The sequence below is a fragment of the Rhinolophus ferrumequinum genome, chromosome 22 (assembly GCF_004115265.2).
Source record: "Rhinolophus ferrumequinum isolate MPI-CBG mRhiFer1 chromosome 22, mRhiFer1_v1.p, whole genome shotgun sequence".
Classification (NCBI taxonomy): Eukaryota; Metazoa; Chordata; class Mammalia; order Chiroptera; family Rhinolophidae; genus Rhinolophus; species Rhinolophus ferrumequinum.
The window spans coordinates 926,237-945,272 of NC_046305.1; the positions used below are offsets into that span (position 1 = coordinate 926,237).

The 19,036-nt window shown below is 60.3% G+C and overlaps 1 protein-coding gene across 4 annotated transcripts in view; it reads right to left on the minus strand.

Annotated features, from left to right (window-relative positions):
- Positions 1-1,905: 1,905 nt before the first annotated feature.
- MEF2D (myocyte enhancer factor 2D) overlaps positions 1,906-19,036 on the minus strand; it is a 30,531-nt gene continuing 13,400 nt past the window's right edge. The window contains exons 2-12 of one of the 4 annotated variants that reach the window (XM_033092403.1): positions 17,081-17,272; positions 16,320-16,523; positions 14,822-14,956; positions 13,821-14,031; positions 13,576-13,632; positions 11,812-12,002; positions 11,331-11,351; positions 10,109-10,238; positions 6,410-6,623; positions 5,738-6,044; positions 1,906-5,441 (exon numbers count right to left, since the gene is read on the minus strand). In XM_033092403.1, coding sequence (XP_032948294.1) covers positions 5,430-5,441; positions 5,738-6,044; positions 6,410-6,623; positions 10,109-10,238; positions 11,331-11,351; positions 11,812-12,002; positions 13,576-13,632; positions 13,821-14,031; positions 14,822-14,956; positions 16,320-16,523; positions 17,081-17,134 — 1,536 coding nt within the window. In that variant the 5' untranslated portion in view covers positions 17,135-17,272 and the 3' untranslated portion in view covers positions 1,906-5,429. Of the gene's footprint in view, positions 5,442-5,737; positions 6,045-6,409; positions 6,624-10,108; positions 10,239-11,330; positions 11,352-11,811; positions 12,003-13,575; positions 13,633-13,820; positions 14,032-14,821; positions 14,957-14,991; positions 15,130-16,319; positions 16,524-17,080; positions 17,273-19,036 lie in introns of all 4 variants that reach the window. The other 3 variants (XM_033092402.1, XM_033092406.1, XM_033092405.1) reach the window with 3 other exon arrangements.

Sequence of the window (19,036 nt, forward strand, 5' to 3'; positions counted from 1 at the left end):
AGGAATGGAGTGGGCTGCCTGACCAGCCTGGAGCCCAAGGGATGTGCAGCCAGAGAGACGAGGGACTGTCTGGAGAAGACGTGTTGCTTCTTTGAAGGGCCCGGGAGTCAGGCCGAGGAGCGTGGACTCTATACGGTGGGCTTGGAGAGCCCTGAGGTCTTAGATGATTGATCAGAGCTGCCCAAAAATGGGAGGATGGACTAGAGAAGGAGGCAGGCGTTAGAGGAAACAGGCAATTCCTAGTTTGATAGTCAATGAAACAGCGGCTCGGGGAGATGACTGGCTGAGGCCACACGGCTGGTAAGTGGCAGATATAGGAGCTGAACCAGCGGCGTGCTATGTCGAGCGCAGAGACCTGGAGCTCACCACAGGAGCACACAGCAGACGGCTTCGAGGCTGTCCAAGCGTGAGTGGACGCGCCTTCGCTCAGGACTTGATACTCCTACTGTGGACACCAGACCCAAGTCCCTGGCTCAGACACACTCATTTTCTAGTCACAAGGTCCACTGTGGTGCCAGACGGCACCGTAGGCGGCTCCGTGACCCAGGCCACTTCCACATGTTTCCACGGTTCCCACAACTTGGAGGAGCTCGGAGAACCAGGTACCTTCTCTATTTCGGTGACACACATCACTTCCCACTCGCATCCACTGGCCAGAACTGGTCCAGTGATCCTTCTTGACTGACTGCAGAGACCGGAAATAGTCTCCCGTGCATCCAGGAAGGGAAGGGAACTGAGAGAACCTGTGGGCAATCGCCATGCCCAGCCAGGACTCGGGGATGCCCGCAGAGGGGCACACCACAAGGTGTGAGGAGCAGCTCCAAGCTGGGCAAAGGACAGAGGTCTGGCTCAGGCTGTGGTGCTAGGTCAGGGCTGTCCTGTCACCTGGTGGGTGAGCTGCAGTGCACGTCACACAGTGGTTCCCCGTCACAACATCTGGGGAGCTGGGGAACTAAGGACGGAGGATAGGAGGCCCTCACTCAGATGGCTGTTGTTGGGAGGCCTCAGTTGTCACATGGGGCCCCCCACAGAGCGGCCTAAGTGTCCTGCTGGCATGAGAGAGAGAGAGAGAGGAAGCCATGACGTAGCCTCAGAAATCACACACCGTCCCTTTTGCCGTGTTTTGTTGGTCATACTTACCAGCCATGATTTGAGGTGAGGACCACACAAGGGCGTGAGAACCAGGCTGGGTTAACTGGGTGCCACCCAGGAGCTGCCACCACAGGCAGCCGGCAGGAGAGACGGTGTCTTCCCAAGCCCTTCCTGCTCAGCTCACCTTCCGTCTGCTCCAGCTGAGGGAGCAGCAGGTGAGGTCTGCAGGGACCTGGGAGGGAAGCCCATGGCCGCATGCTGCAGGTGAGGAAACCCAAGGCACAGTGTGGATGTGACTGCCCCATGCACTCGTGCAGCCAGCTGCGTCTGCAGCGACCAGAGTTAACCATGTGCATCTCCAGCATCTGTAGGCCTGTCTTTGGGCCCCTCATGCTCCATCTGCCTCTGCGGCACCTGGGTGGCCAAACCTGTTAGCAGTGAGCCCTGCACCTGCCCACAGCACAGCTGTGCAGGGTGCGGGAGGAGGGTAAGAGCCACCTGCCCTCAGAACACCAGGTGGGGGGCCCTGTGGGTCCCAACACTGCCCGGGCCCACCACACAGCGCCGTTCTGACCTGGCCCTGAGGTGTTTGTCTTTCTCGTCCCAGGATCCCTCCTATGGGACAACCTTCCCTAGTCCCGGGGCTGCCTCTGCTTCTGACAGAGCCCCAAAGTTCTCACCTGAAACCCCACCTCAGGTACCTGGAAGTGCCTGGCCGCAGGCCACTGCCAAGCCTGTCACCTGGTAGGTGACACCGTCCCACCTGCCCTCCGCCGACTGACCGCACCAAAGAAACCAGACCCCGAGCCAAAGTATCAGAAATGTGTATTCTTTTCCTTTTAATAGTAAACCTCTTCACAACAAATATAGTGAAAGAGTTTTCAAACAAAACTCATAAGAATCTCAAGGACTTTGTCTTTTCTTATTGTGTAGAATACTAAGAAAGCATCACCATACAGCACGAAAAGAAATATTGAAAACAAATTGACTGCCACACACGTGGACCCGCCCTGCGCAGCACGCAGGGGGAGCCGCAGGAGTGTGGGTGATTGTCGGGCTTGGGGGTGGGGCACCTCTGTGGCCTGTCCCCCCTCCCTCTGGGACGTGAACAGGGAAGACAGAGAGAATCCAGATTCTCCCAGAACATTCCAGCCCCCCCTCCCCAATACAAATCCCATTCCTTCTACCAAGTGTTTAGGGGTGGAGAGGTGGCCGAGGGGAGGAGAGGAGTTCCCAGGCTCCAGGTCCCCTTCCTTCTATGAAAGCCTAAATCCACCCCCCATCCCACCCCAGGGGATTCCAGAGTCAGTTAAAAATATATAGATAGAGATATTTCTAGATACACTTTTACATCATTTCTGTCTCTCCAAACAAATAAATAATCAGCAAGAGAAGGTGCATCATGTCCTTCCTGTCCACGGTGTGGGGGCGGGTGAGGGCCAGGGATCACTGCGGGAGGTGTGGGGGCTCTGTGCCCACTGTCCCCAAAAGCTGTGGGAAGCCTGAGCCTGGGGAGGGCCGGGGCACTGTGAGGCCTCTGCCACGGGCACGGTCTTGGAGGAAGGAGTGGGTGGAGGCAAATTTGGCTTGTGAGAGGAAGAAGAAATGCAGCCCCCGCTTGAGGTCTGGGTTCCCAGGGACCCTCATCTGGCCGGCCAGCAGAAATCTTGGGATAGTGAATTGCAGAAATGTCACATGTTCATTCGCAGACCACCCCCTGCCCCCAGGGATAGAGAAGAAGGGACACACACACCCATACATGGTAATCAAAAGCCAGGGTTGCCACTGCCAGGCAGAGGGCAAAACTGGTTAATATTGCACCGTGAGCTGCAGGGGCCTCACCCCACCCTGTGCTAATGGTGGCCGAGCCCAGCCTAGCAAGGCGGACAGGCTGGTGGCAGGCATAGCCTGAGAAGGGAAGGCCGGTCATTCAGCGTTTATTGAGCACGTGTCATTCACCCATCCAGCCATTCACCATTACTGGGCAGGCTCTGGGACACACACACACACAAGACGACATCCTGTCTTCTTTCAAGGCCCTGATCACGTCTCACTGACCCTTGAAACTCCCTCTGGGGACCTGCAGGAAGACCAGACATGCCATGTGGCCTTCAGCAGGTGGGGGTTAAGCTGTGAGAAGGATGGCTCACTGACCAGGAAGGAAGAGGAACTGAGTGTCACCCTGAAAGAAGGACGGGGCTGCGAGAGAGGGCGCTCCAGGAGGGAGCTGTGTGTAAAGGTCGGGGCCCTGGGGGGACATCTGCATGGAGCCTGGAGAGGCAGGGCTGCGGGGAGAAGCAGAGGCCCGACTGCCAGCTCCCTCCTGACTGCACGACAAAAATATCGGAGCTGAGGGTGAGAACAGGTGAAGGAGGGGGGCAGGAGGGACGGGGACTCAGGGAGGAGGGTTACGGGGCTGGAAGCCAGGGTGAGTGGCTGCAGTAGCCACCTGTCCCTGTGCAAACACACCCAGGCAGCACACGCACGCAGACGCCCTCAGAGCTCGATTCACACAAGGATTCATGCACATGGCCCGAGGGGCTCCGAGACCCATGCAAACACGCGTGCACACACACGCGCACATGCACAGGCACACGCAGACATACGACAGCAGGCGCCCTTAGGAACACGCAGGCCCACGTGCGGCCCCATGCCCCTGCTTCTGGTCCCCCTGCGCCGTGTCAGAAGACTGCCAGCGGCTGGGTCCGAGAGGCAGGCAGAGTCACCTGCCCCCACACGGGCGAGTCCACTCTGCTTTCCCACCAGGGTGAGACCCCAAGGGAGCCCTGCGGCCCTTAGGCAGCGGAGCTGGGTTTCCGTGAAGGAGGGGCAGACGCCAGGCCCCTGGGGGAGGGCGGTGTGGGTCACAGGCTGGGGGCCGGCCCCCTCCACTTTGCTGTCATCCAGCCAGAGGCCCCAGGACCTGGGAGGCGGCAGGGAGGGGCAGACTGGAGGGGGGTGGGGGGCAAGGACAACAGCAGAAGAACCTCATCTGTACAGTACGGCCGTTTGAGTCATTATTATTACAATATACTTTGACAAAAATAGAATCTCATTTCATATCAATACAACAACAACAAAAAAACAGTTTCCTGGACTGTTACACTGCTAACGGTTTCCAAAGGTTGCTATTTACAGTTACAGTAGCCAAGAGGGAAGGTGCGCTGGGCCTGGGTGCTGGGACAGGAGGTAGCGAGACAATGAGGGCGCACGAGCAGGGAGGTGAGGTGGCAGCGAAGGAGCTGGGGGGCTGGGAGAGGGCCCAGGGGGAGACAAGGGAGGCAGGCCTGCGGACCTCCAGGCCCCCTCCTACGCTCACCCCGTCCCACGTGCACTCCTCAGGGACGTGTACGTGCAGGGGAGGGCCAGTCCCCTTGCTCACACCTGCCAGCGAGGCCGGTTCCCACTGAGCCACCTCACTCCAGCTCCTGTCCCCAGGCCCCCCTGCTTGTGGCCAGCTTTACAGGGCTGGTGTCACTGAGGGAAAGGGAGCTATTGCACTGTGTATCTTAGAGAAAACGCTGGGGAAGGGAGGGGACCCCACTCACTCCTGGCTCATCCTCTGTCCCTTCTCAGCTCTCTCGTCATGGCTCTTTCTCTCCAGAAAGGGGCGTCAGAGGGGCCCCCACCTCCGAACTTCCCCAGCCTCAGATTCCCAGGCAGCCTTCCCAGCCCCAAAGCTCAGCCGGCACCCCCACACCTTGGGGATGCAGCTCACACAAGACCCAGTGAGGACGCATCGTGCATGTGCAGGGGCGTGTGGAGGCCAGGTGTGGGTATTCTGCCCCATGTGCCTGCGGCCACGGGACAGCCCAGACGCAGAGACCCTTTCCAGAGCCCCCGCCTCGCTTTGCCCTGAAACAAACCCACCGTCACGCCAGCCGACTTTGGGGTTTCAGTCTATTGTAAGGGTTTTGTTGTTTGGTAGTTTTTTTGGTTATTTCCCTCTGTCTGGGGGATGGGGTGGGAGGGCTCCGCATGCAGGACTCGGCACCTGTCCTTCCCAGACGCCTCTCGGGCCCCCACCCCTCCTGCAGCATATGTGTACAACGTGCAAAGTATCCCCCTGCCCGCAAAAAAGAGCACCCCCGGCCAGTGAAAATGGCGGGGGTGCAGAAAGAGGGGATGGGAGCATCCCCCCTCCAAAGCGAGAATCCAAATTAAAAAAAATATAATATTAATAATAATATAATAATAATTATACACAAATGTAACCGTCGACAGGACACGGAGCACAAGAGAGGAAGTGGGGGTCGAGCGGGAGGAGCCCAGGACAGGGGGTGGGCGGTGAGATTGTCAACTCTTCATCAGGGAGGCTGAGAGGGGGGTGGGGACCGTCACTTTAATGTCTGTGAAGAGAGGAGATGGAGAAGGGGGTGTGAGGGGGTGGCCCAGGCTACAGGGTTCGTGCCCCCCATTTCCCTCTCCCTGGAAGGGCAGGACTCTGGTGGCAGGGCCAGCTCTGAGGGGAGGACATCATCGAGCAGGGCTGATGCTGGAGGAAGGGTAGGAGATGGGCCTTTGGTGGGGGTACAGGGCGTCAGTCCTGCCCCCGAAGGGCCTCGGGCGGGGCCTAAGACAGCGGGGGGCACACAGGGCAGCCCGCGAGGCGACCCTGGCAGGCAGGGGGTTGATGCTACAGTACCCAGGTATCCAGCCGCATCCGCTTCACAGCCGAGCCCTCGGCCTCAGGCTCCGGGGCCGGACGCAGCAGGCCCAGCGTGGGCCCGAAGTCCCCCCGGCCGTCATCGCGGTCCCCCGTTTCATAGGAGCCCCCGGCCGGGCTGCTGAGACCATCGCCGGGCTCAGGGCGGGTGGCTGGGAACACAGCCTGAGGGGGAGGCGCAGGGCTGCGCTCTCGGCTGGGGGACACCGGTTCCGACTTGATGCTGACATGGGGGTGGGTGGTGACCGTCAGGGCAGCACCCACGTGGGGCAAGGGGCTGCCAGGGCTGCAGAAGGCGACAGGGATGGGGCGCAGGGAGCAGAAACAGGAGAGGGAGACAGACAGAGGGTGAGGGGGAGGGAGAGACAAGCGGATGGGGACAGAGGCCAAGTGAAGGGCAGAAAGGGGACAAGTCACATTAGTTCTTTCTCTGCCATGTCGTCTTCTGCCACCAGCCACCCCGCCCCCACCCTTGGCTGGCTGGGTCTCCCAGGCCTGTACAGAGGACACCAGGGCTGTCACTGTGCCTCCTGTGCTGTCCACTGATGACAGACACCCTAACGGGATCCCAGCTCTCAGGAGGACCCGCTCTTCCGGCCCCTCAGCTCTCCCTCCACAAACACGTGCAGACTGCAGGTCCCAGGGACTCACATTAAGTTGCTGAGAGACACGGGGACCAGGTGAGGTTGCTGGGGCGGCTGCTGGGGCGGCTGCTGGGGCGGCTGCTGGGGAGGCGGCTGGGGCGGCTGCTGGGGCTGTGGTGGCTGCGGCCAGGCAGTGACAGCGGTGACGTTGCCTAGTGACAGTCCCCCAGGCGAACTGAAGGCTGGTAAGGAGGAGAGCTCCGCGCTGGTCAGCTGGTAATCTGCCGGGGTGGGGGGGAGGGGGACAAAGTGAGGGTGCGCCTGGGGCGGGGCACGGAGGTTCCAGGAGGCCGAGGACACCGGGGAGCCACTGATCACGGACACGAATCATCCGCGAGGCGGCGAATCATTCGCGAGGCGGCACTCCCAGATCAAGAGCTGCAAACCTAACAGCTGTGAGCGACACTTTCTACAGGATGGAGATGGGCGGTCTTTACAGCAAGCAGTGTCGCACTGTTGTTGTTTTTGACCATGTGGAAGCATCACTTTTAGAACCTCAATTTAAAAGAAAGCAGGGAGGGGCTAGTACATTCAAGCGCCTTTCCAAGACAGAGGAGGCCCAGGTGAAGGACGTGGCCCCTGTAGGGTTTCCAGGCGGGAATTCCCGCCCGTTCTCAGGAATTTTTTTCGCTTTCCCATTTGCGAATCCTGAGAAAAGTTGGTCGGGAAATCGGGAAAATCGTCTCCTTGAATCCAGGTAGTTCGTAGTATTGGCCACCACTTTTGTCGAAATGATTCATCGTGGAGAACAGAAAACAGATTATATCTCGGGATTCGGGAACGGGAAAGCGAAAAACATTCCTGAGAATTGGCGGGAATTCCCGTCTGGAAACCCTAGTCCCAAGCAAACTGCCATCAAACTGCCACTGCACTTTTGCGAAGTCTCCAGTCTCCCAGAACTGTCCACATAGGACCCAGAGCAGCTGGGGGTGGAGCCGCTGGGCCAAACCCCAGAGCACTGCAAGGGGAGCAGCTGGTGCAGCGGGATGCAGCCCGGTCCCCGGGAGGTGACACATTATTTCCTAAAATTTCTGTCTTGGTGAAGAAACCGGGCTGTGTGCACCATCCCAGAACACACAGAACCGCAAGACATTTCAGAATTCACCCAGCACTGTCACGTTTGGTGCTGCACCATTTGGGACCGTTTAGAAGGTGTCTTCCAGCAAACACAGGTGTGGCATGGTGGCAGCGGGAGGGTACAGGCACACCTGTCACAGCAGCCCTGCAGCCGTGGCCCTGGCTGTCCCGGGAGGACAGGAAGAACCTGGCAGCAATAAGATGCGGTCCTAGTCCCTGGCCACGCCCCCTCGCAGGTCATGTGACCGTGGGCTGGCTACTCTGTCTGAACTGCAGACAGCAGTCCTGCCCGTGTCACAGCCACTGTGAGGACCAAGTGAACTAACTAACCACAGGAAGCACACAGAGCAGTGTCGGGGACACAATAAATAGTCCAGGATCTACTTGTTATTAATTTATGAACGAGGCAACTGCAGCCTCCAGTGTGAGGAGCTTGCTCAGGTCACGAGAGAGCCCGTGGCAGGGCTGGGGCGATCCTCATCCTCCCTGTCACCTCCGTATCTCACCCCAGCGATGGCCAGTCCCCGCTGGCCTCTGGCCTTCAGATGCTTGTATTTAAAAAGCAGAGCAAGGGCCCCTGGGGCCGACTATTCCCAACACTCCTGTGAGAGAGAAGGAAGGCGGCCCCAGACAGTGCCTCCCGCCTGTCCCGTCCCTCACGAGAGAATGGCTGACACTCAACTCCCAGGCCCCCACCTGCCCAGGACACTCCCACTCCATCCACCTGGACACTCGTTTCCTCCCAGACAAGAGGAAGTCGGCCTGCAGGCCACCTGGCAGCCGGCTCAGCCCCTCCTAGAGTGACCAGAGCCAGACCTCTGCAGCCAGTGTCAACAAGGGGCCAGGCCTGTCCCTTACCCGAGACACTGCCAAAGCCAGATCACCCCCAGCCGGAACACGAACTAGGGCCAAGGGCTATAACCAGTGAACAACTAAACAGCAAGATGTTTGCTGGGCTTTTGTTTGTGTACCTGGAGTCACCTGAAAACACCTGCTGTTTAAACGTCCCGCAGCAGAAGGGACTGGAGCCCCTGGCTGCTGAGAGGATGTGACGAAGGCCACACACTTCCCGGGAGGCCCCAGGGGCAGACCCAGCGTCCCCACCGGCTTTCACACCACAGAGACTAAAGTCTGGCCTGCGGCGCACCAGACACCCACGAACCTCCCTCCTCCCTCACAAAGTGGCAGGGGGCGCGAGAAGATGGCAGAAAAGCAGCACCATGGCACTGATTCCCCCAAAACAACAGCCCCTGAAAATGGTCTGCGCACCCTCTGCAACCACCCCGCCTGCCCTCAGGGAGCCAGCTTTTCCAGGGGGGCCCTGAGCCCCACTAGCAGGGCTGGATGAGCCTCTGAGGCCGCCTGTCCACCCACAGCTCTCACAGATGAGCAGACTGGGTCCAGGCACGCGGCCATCTGAAGCTGTCTGAGGACGTAACGACCTGGGAGTGGGTGCATGTGTGGACAAAGGATTGTGCAGACGCCGGATGATGAAGTCGGGCACAGATGCACATGCCAGAGCCCGGCCCCTCCACCTGGGGCAGCTCCTGCAGCTCTCCTTCCTGCCCCAAGGGGCTTTGCTACACACAGGTCTGGGTTCTGGGGGTACCTGCATTGGGGTCCGGGACCCAGTGTGCTTTAGTTCTGGAATGGGGCTTTGGGGGCGGGGAGAAGTAGGGGGATCTCTCGATCTAGTCTGAGGTCATCACAAAACAGCCCTAACACAAGCTCCCTGCAGGTGCGAGGATCTGGGGACGGCAGAGGGCTCCTTGGCAGGAAACAGACCGGGCTCCCCAGCCCCATACATGCTTTGAAACAGGATGACTGGGCACTTTCCCCTTGGGCAGCCCTTCCTGACACAGCAGCTTGGAACGCAGGCAAGGATGGCTGAGAGTGTCACAGACTGTTCCTGGGACAGTGTGAGTGGGTGACATAGGCCAGGACAGCCCTGGGGACCCAGAACGGCTGGGCACTGAGTGTCCTGCCTGAATCCTTCTACCTAGAGACACCTCCCCTGTGTCCCAGTGACTCTTTGCCTTCAGCTCCCTCCCCCCAACCTTCGTCCTCCTGGCCCCCATCAGTCCACCAGGCACCACCAGCCAGCCTCGGGGTGAGAGACCCCCACTCTGGAGTCCCACGGCCTTCCCAGGAACCTGGACAAATCCTCTCTGTGGCCCGCTCAGCCTCCCTGTCTCTTCTCTCTCTGTTCCCTCATCCTCCTCTAGGAAGCCTCGCTGCACTGGCCATGTCCCCTCCCCACGCCCCAACCCTGGTGGCCCGAAGCACCTGCCAACACACCCCTGGCCTGGCTCCTCCGACGGGAGGCTCCCTAAGGCCAGGGCCTGCCTTCTCCACTAGGTCCTGTATTAAAAATAAGGGATCCCCAGTTCAATCTGAATTTCAGATGAAACCATTATTTATTTTTCATTGTTTTATCTGAAATTCAGATCGAACTGGGCAGTCTATGTTTCTATTGGCTAAATCTGCCAACCTTAACCAGGTGGGGGCTCCCCCAAATCAACAGCCTTCCTCCGATTGGGGTGTCCCTCAGAGAACCTCTCCATTCCCTGTCTGGTCCCTCCCTGACCCCAAGGCCACGTCACACAGCTCACAGCCCAGGGACACTCACCTGTGTTGTAGGCGGTAGGCATGGAGGAGAAGGGGAGGCCCTGGCTGAGTAAACTTGGCGTTGCCACGGAAACCACAGGGGTGGTGAGCGAGTGGGTAGACTGGGAGACCCCAAGGCGCTGGGCATTGTTCTGTAGGGAAAAGCTGTCGGTCAGGAGGAGGCAGGTGGGGAAGCTGCCCAGGCCTTGCCCTCCACTCCAGGGCCAACCTGGCGTCCGTGCATTCCGGCCCAGGTGGGATGCTGGAGCACGGAGGCCCCGCAGTACAGACACGGAGACACTGAGGCCCACGGAGAGGAACATGCCACACGCACCCACTCACACCGACACCCACGCAGAGAGGAAGGCATGCATGCTGGCCCCACGCCGTCTCCTCAGGTAGAGTGACAGAGGGGACAGAACTCCCAGCCGGTCCCTCTGGAGTCTGCTCTCCACCCATCTCACTACAGCACACGCCGGGAAGGCGCGCTGGCATCTGGGAGCGGAATGCGTGTGCCTGCGTGTATGCACACACGTGCGTGGAGCTGTCAGCTCCATCTGCCGCTGACTCACTTGTTTATTCCAACTCCACGCTGGGGCCGAGACTGCCGCCGAGTTGGCCGCCAAAGCCTGCCTGCCTTTTCCAGCCTCTCTGGCCTCCCATCAGGGAGCTGGGGGGAGGAGCCCCCACCCCACGCCTGGCCGAGAGTGAGTATATAAGTGTGTGTGTGTGTGTGTGTGTGTGAGAGAGAGAGAGAGAGAGAGAGAGAGAGAGACAGAGAATGAGAGAGAGAAACAGAGAGAGAGAGGGAGGTGGGGGGGGAGAGGGAGAGGGAGAGAGAGAGAGAGAGAGAGAGAAAGAGAGGAAAGGAGAGGGAAGGAGAGGGAAGGACAGGCACGAGAGCAGTCCAGCCCCTGGTCCAAGGGTCTATCTAACCCGGGCATCCTGGGACACAGCCTGGGGCTGGCCCACTCCTCTGCATGCACACGCACACAGCATCACACACGACACCCATATGCACCCACGTACACACACATGCATGTCTCAGCCCTCACCCCCGCCTCATTTACCTCGGTGTCCCACTTGGCACAGAGCACAGCCCCCGGCAAATAACCAAATAAACGACAACACACGCTACACACACAGGCGAAAGGACAGGGCACACGTACTCCATGCTGGCGTCGCAGAGCAACGGGCGGACCCAGAATTCAAAGCCACAGCAAACACCTCCCAGTCTCACTTACCAGGTCTAAATGGTCCTCAGTCTGGGAGCAGAAATAAAACCAAGGGATGTTCAGTCTCTGGCCTCCGCCCCCTCACGCCCCCGCCCCCACCGCCAGCCCGTGCCCCTCGCTGTGTGGGAGCAGGATGACCCCGCAGGTGAGCCCTTCACTGTCCTGCCGACTTCCAGAAGCTGCTGCGTCCCCACGTCACCTCATCCCACCGTGCTGCGGTAATGGCACACCTCCCCGTCCTCCGTCACAGAACCTTCTCGCCCATCTCTGTCCCTTCCGACTGCCCCCAAGGCTGGGAGCTCTGCGTTCCCACCCTGTGTGAGGCCTCGGGGTGTCTCCCCCATCATGCTTCCCTGAGCTCTCCTGGGAAGTCCTAACTGCTGGGTGACCGTCTCTCCTGCTGGAGTCAGCTCTTTCCTCGGCTCTTTCCTCGGTCCGCTCTCCGCTCCCAGCCCCTGCCCCTTGCTCGCTCGGCCCAGACCCCACTCACCAAGTGGTGCATTAACCCCTTTCCTCCCTGGGACGTGATCACCCTCAGGTCAGGCTTGCGGCTGGGGGCTCCGAGCTGGGCGCTGTGGGTGGGTGGGGGCGGAGACTTGGCAGGGATGACCTTGTTTAAGCTGTTGCCATTGGCCACGGGGAGGAGGCCAGGGGAGGCCCGAGCACTGACGTAGCCGTTCCCTGGAGAAGAGAAGAGATGAGGCTGAGAGGAAACGCACAGACCCTGCCCAGTGTCCCCATGCCAGTACTGCCCCCCAGCACTGGTCAGAGCCACATTCGGGCTCTGGGTGGGTATGGAGCGCTCTGATTTCCCCTGAACCTCTTCCTCCCGAATCACTGGGTTCGTCCCCCTGCCTCTAAGCTACATGTGAGGGGCTGGGTGGTAGGAGCTCCGAGGTCGATGGAGGGGTGAAAAAGAATCACAATGACCACTAGGTCCTCTGGCAGCCAAGCCTCCCCCCAAGTCTCCCAAGTCTCGATGGACAGGAAGCACCTTCAGACCCCACAACCTGCCCTGACTGGGCACACCACGGCCCGGGGTGGGAAAGGGGGGCCAGCCTGGAACTGGGGCCTCAGTGGATCGTGGTCACCAGGGCAGATCGACCACTCAAGCGGGTCCCTTCCCACAAGCTGGGGACCCTGGGATTACGATGAGCACGTGACAAGATGCCACAGCTCTGGGGACGGTGAGCCGTTCACTCGGGGCTGATAAGCCCGCCACCCCCGTAATTAGACTGGGACAGGAAGCGTAGTAACCATCTTCACGTCTGCTCCACACACGTTCTCTCATTTAATGCTCACACTACCCCCCGAGGAGGACACGGCACGTATCTTCAGCCCTATTTACAAGAGGAAATGTGGGGGTGGCAGAGGTGTCATGACTTGTCAGGGCACACAGCTGGAGGCCAAGCTAGGGCCCTCACCGCTTCCCACGTGCCAGGCGTGAGGGCCCGTGTGTGCCGCTGTTTCCTTGAGCTCCGAGGTCCCTCTCCGTGCAGAGGGAGCGTATTCCCCCACCTCTCCCATTTCCCGAACCTGACACAATCACTGCCAGAGAGCCATTGCCTGGTGACTGGTGCTAAGCTGGGGGACTCTGGGCCCAGAGATGTGGGGTGACCCCAGTCAGAAATGTCACCTTGCTCTGTCGCCTGAGAATATATTGCTGCCCTGTAAGTGTGTGCCTGCCTCCATCCCAATTCCCGGATCACTCTGGGAATGGCAGGAATGCCAGGGTGACGTCAATGGTGACATTCGAAGTCAGTCACCGGCCGGACACCGGCACAGGGCAGGAGGGGCTGTCAGCTGCTGGGGTGGGGGTGTGGGGGAGGCAGCCTTTCCTGTGGCTTACTGATGTGTGCTCACAAGTGCACATCGAGTGTGTAATGTTTGCACGAGAGAGTGAGTGTGAGAGTGTGTGCGCACAAGTGTGTACGTGTACGTGTGAGTCTGCCTACTGGCGATCAGCCAACGCCAGATGTATTTGCACCCCCAGATCCCAACCAAACTCTCCCTCTCTGTGGGAAAAACTTGGATCTTCTCCTCCAACTAGAAATGTTGGTCCATTCTCTCAGTTTGCCCAGAATCCCCTGAGTTGACAGCTCATACCAATTACTGCTACAGACAAAAAATTCTCAGGGCTTTGGAAAGCCTCAGACTGGACCTCCAGTTCAGGCCCCGGGGTCTTCCTCGCCTGTATCTAGGTCCTTCCTGGTCCCTGGACCCTCCCCCACCCCGGAAGGGCTGCCACACTCACCCACGGGGCTGGGGCAGGCTCCATTTGCACTGTTGAGGTCTCCCCCTAGCATGGCCCCTGGAAGACAAGCAGAACCGTGAGCTGACAGGACACCCCCTCCAGAGTGGGGCTTGGGGACTGACCCGGCAGAGCCACGTAGCCGGGAGACGCCGTGCAGGTGACAGGACACTCTCGGTTGAAAACAGAAGCCCAGGTCCCCATCCCATCTCCCGTCCACCTCAGCTGCCCGCCTATAGCCCGCTCACCTGCACTGGCGGGCCGCTGGGGCAGGCCGGGGGACACACTGTTCCTCTGTAGTGCTGGCTGCTGGGGGGACAGGAGCCGTGGGTCCGTGAGGGATGACGTCACCAGGGAAGGGGTGACCAGGGAGCCGCTGGGGTTGCTGAACTGCAGTGAGCTCTGACTGGACACGGGCACTGTCACGGGCATGGCAAAGTTGGGGGCCGGGACAGCTGACTAGACAGAAAATGGAGAGTCAGGGTCAGGCCAGGGTGACCCCTACCTGGGACCTGTCTCTCCTGGGAAGGCAGGTGAGAGCTGATCCGGGGCTGGGCGGTGCATCCCAGGCCGCAGCCCCGTCTCTGCCCAGCCCTCTGGAGTCCTGCCTACCACTCCCACCAAGGAAACACGCTGCTGGGGGTGCTGTGGGGTCCAGCTCTGGCCCCGACAGTGAGGGCGGGGCTCTGCCCACCGCAGAGGGGACCGGGCCCCTGAGGCCCCCTAGTGGAGACGGGTTAGTCCTCAGCCAGGCAGGACACACAGGGAGCAGGTTAGAGGCCCTGAGGACAGATGAAACTCACATGGCTGCCGAAGGCCTGCGCCTCCTTCACTTGTAGCGGCTAGTCCATCCGGCCTCCCCCTCAGGGCTTCACCCCACCTCGCTGCCTCTCCTAAACAATGCTCCTGAGTGTCTGAGCCTGGGGTCCGAGCAGGCCTGGGGGCCTTGCCCCAAAAAAGTCCCGACAGAGAGCACATTCCGTCCGTTCCTGTCTTGTACGGATGTCACGTCATCTACACATCTCGCTGGTGAGGGGGACACTGAGGCCTCTCCCGGCTTATGCTCCATCCAAGTGAGTCTCAGCAAGGGGGTCACAGGCTTATCAGGGCCAAGGTCAGAGGTTCCTCGGGAATCACCAGCAGCCCCAGCACGGCTCAGCACACACCCCCGTCAGGTCCGAGGCAGCCGAGGGCAGAGGGCAAAGCCACACCATGCACCACAGGGGGCGTCCTCCATGCCACTACTCACGGCCAGTCTATAACTCTGCATCATTTTATCAAACTCCTCGTCTATCTTTTTATATTTCTCCTCCGTCTGGGGGGTCAGGGCAAACACCTCGTCCACCTCGGGGCTCTCACACTCCCTGTGTTTCTTGTGCAGCGCCTGGGGGGGGCGGGAGGGGCGTGAGTGGGGCTCACCCCGTAGCGCCGGAAGAGCCCGTCCAGCTCCTCGCTGGCGCGCCGGTACTTGTCCTCCAGCAGGGGGCTCTGTTCCAGCGAGTCCTCCCCGTCGGGCTCCGGGCTGTCGCAGCCGTTGAAGCCCTTCTTCCTCAGCGTCTGGAACCGCATGGCAGTCAGAGGGGGAGGGTCCTGCCCGCCCGCCGCTCCGGAGCACTGTCATTCCTCCAGAAGACCCCCTACTTCTCCCTAACCTCCTTCTGCAGGGGTCCCGGCATCTCCCCAGCCCTCTCCCTCAGTGCCATCCCTTCCGAGGGCTGTGTGATGAGGGGTGAAAGGTGGGCACAGCCCAGGGAACGCACTGGGTGACGGCCTGAGGGGCTGGTGCCTGGGCGTCCCCAGGGGAAGGTGGTCAGGGCTGGCTTTGCCCAGCTCAATTCCTGGGCTCTGCTTAGAAGATGGGGAGGAGGGAGAGAAACAGACACGAGACAGAGGGAGAGGGGCACGAGGGAAAAGCACATGGGGACTAGACTTACTGAGTTCTGCCATGTACCACCCCATACGCTGTCCCGGCCCAAGGCCAGAGCTTCTCACATGTGGCCACATGGCCTAGGGACACACCTCGTGGGTCTGGGGAAGACCCCAAAGCTGCCCTCTGCATGCTCAGAACATATTCACACACTTGTGCTGTCGTTAAAATGAATGCAAATTTTACATTGCAGCCCACAGTAAATGTTTCCTCTAATATAAAAAGAAGGGAATTTCCTCCAAATCTCTGAGTCCGTCTCGCTCAGGAAGGCTCCCGGGACCTTTCCACCAGCACAAGCTCACAGCCCAGGGCACGCGTGCCTCATGTGAGGAGCGAGAATGGGGCCATCTCATTCAATCCCACAGCACCCTTCAAAGCAGGCGCTGGCCCCATTTCGTGGAGATGGGTGGGCACCCAGGCTCGAGGAGGCTAACCCATGTGCCCAGGCCACGTGGTCGGGAAAGGCCCGAGCTGGGTCCCAAAGCCCGCATGCCTCAACAGTTCACAATGGGAGCTCTCTCTGAAACATAGAGCCCTAGGGACCCAGAGAGGCACAGGGACAGCAGGAGATATGCAAACAGAGAGAGAGAGAGAGAGAGTGTAAGGAAGAGTCAGAGCAGGAGCAGACCAAAAGACGAGGGAGGGGGAAGATGGACAGAGAGCTGTCACATCGCGCCCGAGGGATGTGAAGAGACTCTGAGAGGGTGCACTGCCCCTTCCTCCACGCCCGGGTCTGGGAGAGGGCGCGGGGGTGCGGGCAGGCAGGGGAGGGCACCGGGGATGCGGGCAGGCAGGGGAGGGCGCAGGCGCGCGGGCCCACCTCGATGATGTCGGCGTTGGTGCGGCTTTCGTGCGGCTCGTTGTACTCCGTGTACTTGAGCAGCACCTTGTCCATGTCGGTGCTGGCGTACTGGAACAGCTTGTTGGAGTGATTGAAGATGATGAGCGCGATCTCGCAGTCGCACAGCACACTCAGCTCGTACGCCTTCTTCATCAGCCCGAACTTCCGCTTGGTGAACGTCACCTGCAGGTGGGCGGCCAGGTGTGGCTCAGTCAAGGCCGGCCCAGGAGTCCTCACCTGCAGGCCGCTGGACACGGCCCCTGCCTCGGGAGTCCCCATGTCAGGGTGTCACAGCTCTGTCCCCAGGAGCCCCTGGTCTGGGGAAGGAACAGGCCAGCACCCCATGGCCAGGACACCGCCCACAGCCCACTCGCTGAAGGCAGAGGACTCAGAGTCCAATGGAAGCACCTCTGCGTCCCTGTGCTGGGGACTATGACAGGTCAGGGAGGGAGGACAGAAAGGCTTCCCGCTCTACCCCTGGGGTCGGAAGATGGAAGGATTCGGGCGTGGAAAAGGGGAGTCCCGAGGTGGCTGGAGGCCTGCCCTTGGCTCGTGGGCAGGGGTACGGGACAGCCCGGTGAGAGCAGGGTTCTAAGAGCTGCAGGGAGGTGCGGGTTCCCCTTCCATGACAGCCTCCAGACCCGCTTCCTCCAGGAAGCCCTCTCAGAGTGGCTGCAAGGAATGGAGGCAGAGGTCAGCGCTCTGCCTCAGCTGCACTGCGGGCCCCAGGGACTCCTCACCTGGCGGTTCCGCTCATCAGTGATCCGCTGGATCTGAATCTTTTTCCTCCCCATCTTCTCCGGGGATTCTCAGTGCCAGGGAGGGGAGGGGATCGCTGGGTGGCGGGTGGCGGCTCGCCTCACACTGTGCTCATTAACGGCCTGGGACCAGGGCTCAGTTCATGGTCTGCAGGACACCTTCTGCACAGCCACCTGGGGGGGGTCATGAGAGGACTGTCAGCCATGGCAGCCCTCAGCCCTGCTCCTTGGGTACACAGGCCGGGCCCACAGCACCCCAAGACACGCAGGCAGTGTCAGCTCCAGCCTCAAAACGAGGACACGGTGGCAACCCGAGGGGACGGCGTGCGACACCAGGCACAGCTGGACCTCACACTCAGGGCCCAGGACTCTGGTCAGGGCCTTTCCACACCATCACTGCTGCCCTCAGCTTCCAGGTCACACAGAGGACGTGTCCTCAGACCTCTGGCTTCTGAGGTCTGGGTCTTAGAGAACTCCCCACCCCTTTCTCCTCCCTAGAGCCCACCCAGGGTAGAGACACCGAGGCTTGTCCGCTACCCTCTGGCCTAAAACAGTGGTTCTTGTTCAGGAGCCTGGTGCCACGATGGTGTCTGCGCCCCTGCTCTACACCCTGAGAGCAGGTCTCGAGCAGGGTCATCACACCAGCTCACGGAGCCCAGGAGCCTGGCGTCCCAGAGCGGGGCTGGGGCTGCACAACCACGAGCTCGCCAACCAGTCCGGTGGCCTCAGCCTGCAAGTTTATTTGAAGAAAGGGTTCTGCTGCCATAAACAAATACATAAACCACCGCTCGAGACCAGAGCTTGGCCACTGTTTTCTGCAAGGGGACAAATAATAAGTATTTCAGATGTTGCAGGCCATACGGACTCTGTTGTGACTACTCAACTCTGCCTTGTGGCACGAAAGCAGCTGTAGACACACACACACACACACACACACACACACACACCCCCCCCCCCGGCGTGGCGGTGCCCTAACAGAACTAGATTTATAAGAACAGGCATGGGCGCAGCTCGCTGATCCCTGCTCTAGAGGAACGGTCCAAGTCTAGAACCCAACCTCCATCACCTTGTGGCACCGAGAGAACATACAGAGCCGCTGCTGTACGCAAAGGAGCCCGCTGGCAGCCAGGCACACGGGCACCAGGCAGGCCGCCTATAAACCAGGCACGGCCCACCGTCTCCCATCAGACCCAGGACGGCACTGTACAACTCGGGGGCACACTGGGATGGGAGGGGCGCGGGGACGAGCGCCCAGTCAGAGCCAGGAAAGGTGCATGCTGCCAGGTGTGGCCAGTGCGCCAATAGGCTGGGTGAGTTCTCGGCCTGGGGAGGCCCAGGGTGGGATGGAGGCCCAGCGTGACCCCGGAGTTCCTCCAGCCCTTCAATTCCTGGAGTGTGTGCATGAGAGGTGGGGCCTCCTGGGAGGTGGTGGAGGGTTTGGGGCCCGTGCTTTCTAAAGCCTGTCGGCTGGGTCCTGGGAGGAGCCCGGGCCATGCAAATCCAGCGCTCCCTCCAAAGACCCCACTGCAGAGTCCTCCCACCCAACCTGGGCAGAGGTGTCACTGGGCTGTTTGACGACAGACACCTGTAATTAGGAACCCCCGTTCCCAATGGCTGAGCCTGTTCAGCTCCACTCAAACGTGGCCCCCAAGGGTCCACAGTAAGTCCCCATGTTCAGTCTCCACATCTTGGCCATGGGGGAGGGAAGGCAGGGAGTCTGTGCACTTGGCAGGAAGCAGGAATGCCCCTCCCCACCTTCCCCATTACCAGGACTATCCTTGGGGCCTCCCCGAGCCCAGCTGGAGAGCCTCCACTCTGTCCAGATGTCTTTAGAAGGCACGGCACCTCCCTGCCCACTCCTAGAAGGACCTCCACCCACTCTGTGCCCAGGTACCATCTTCCGGTGCTCCATGTGCCTCCTCCTGTCCCCCTACAAGG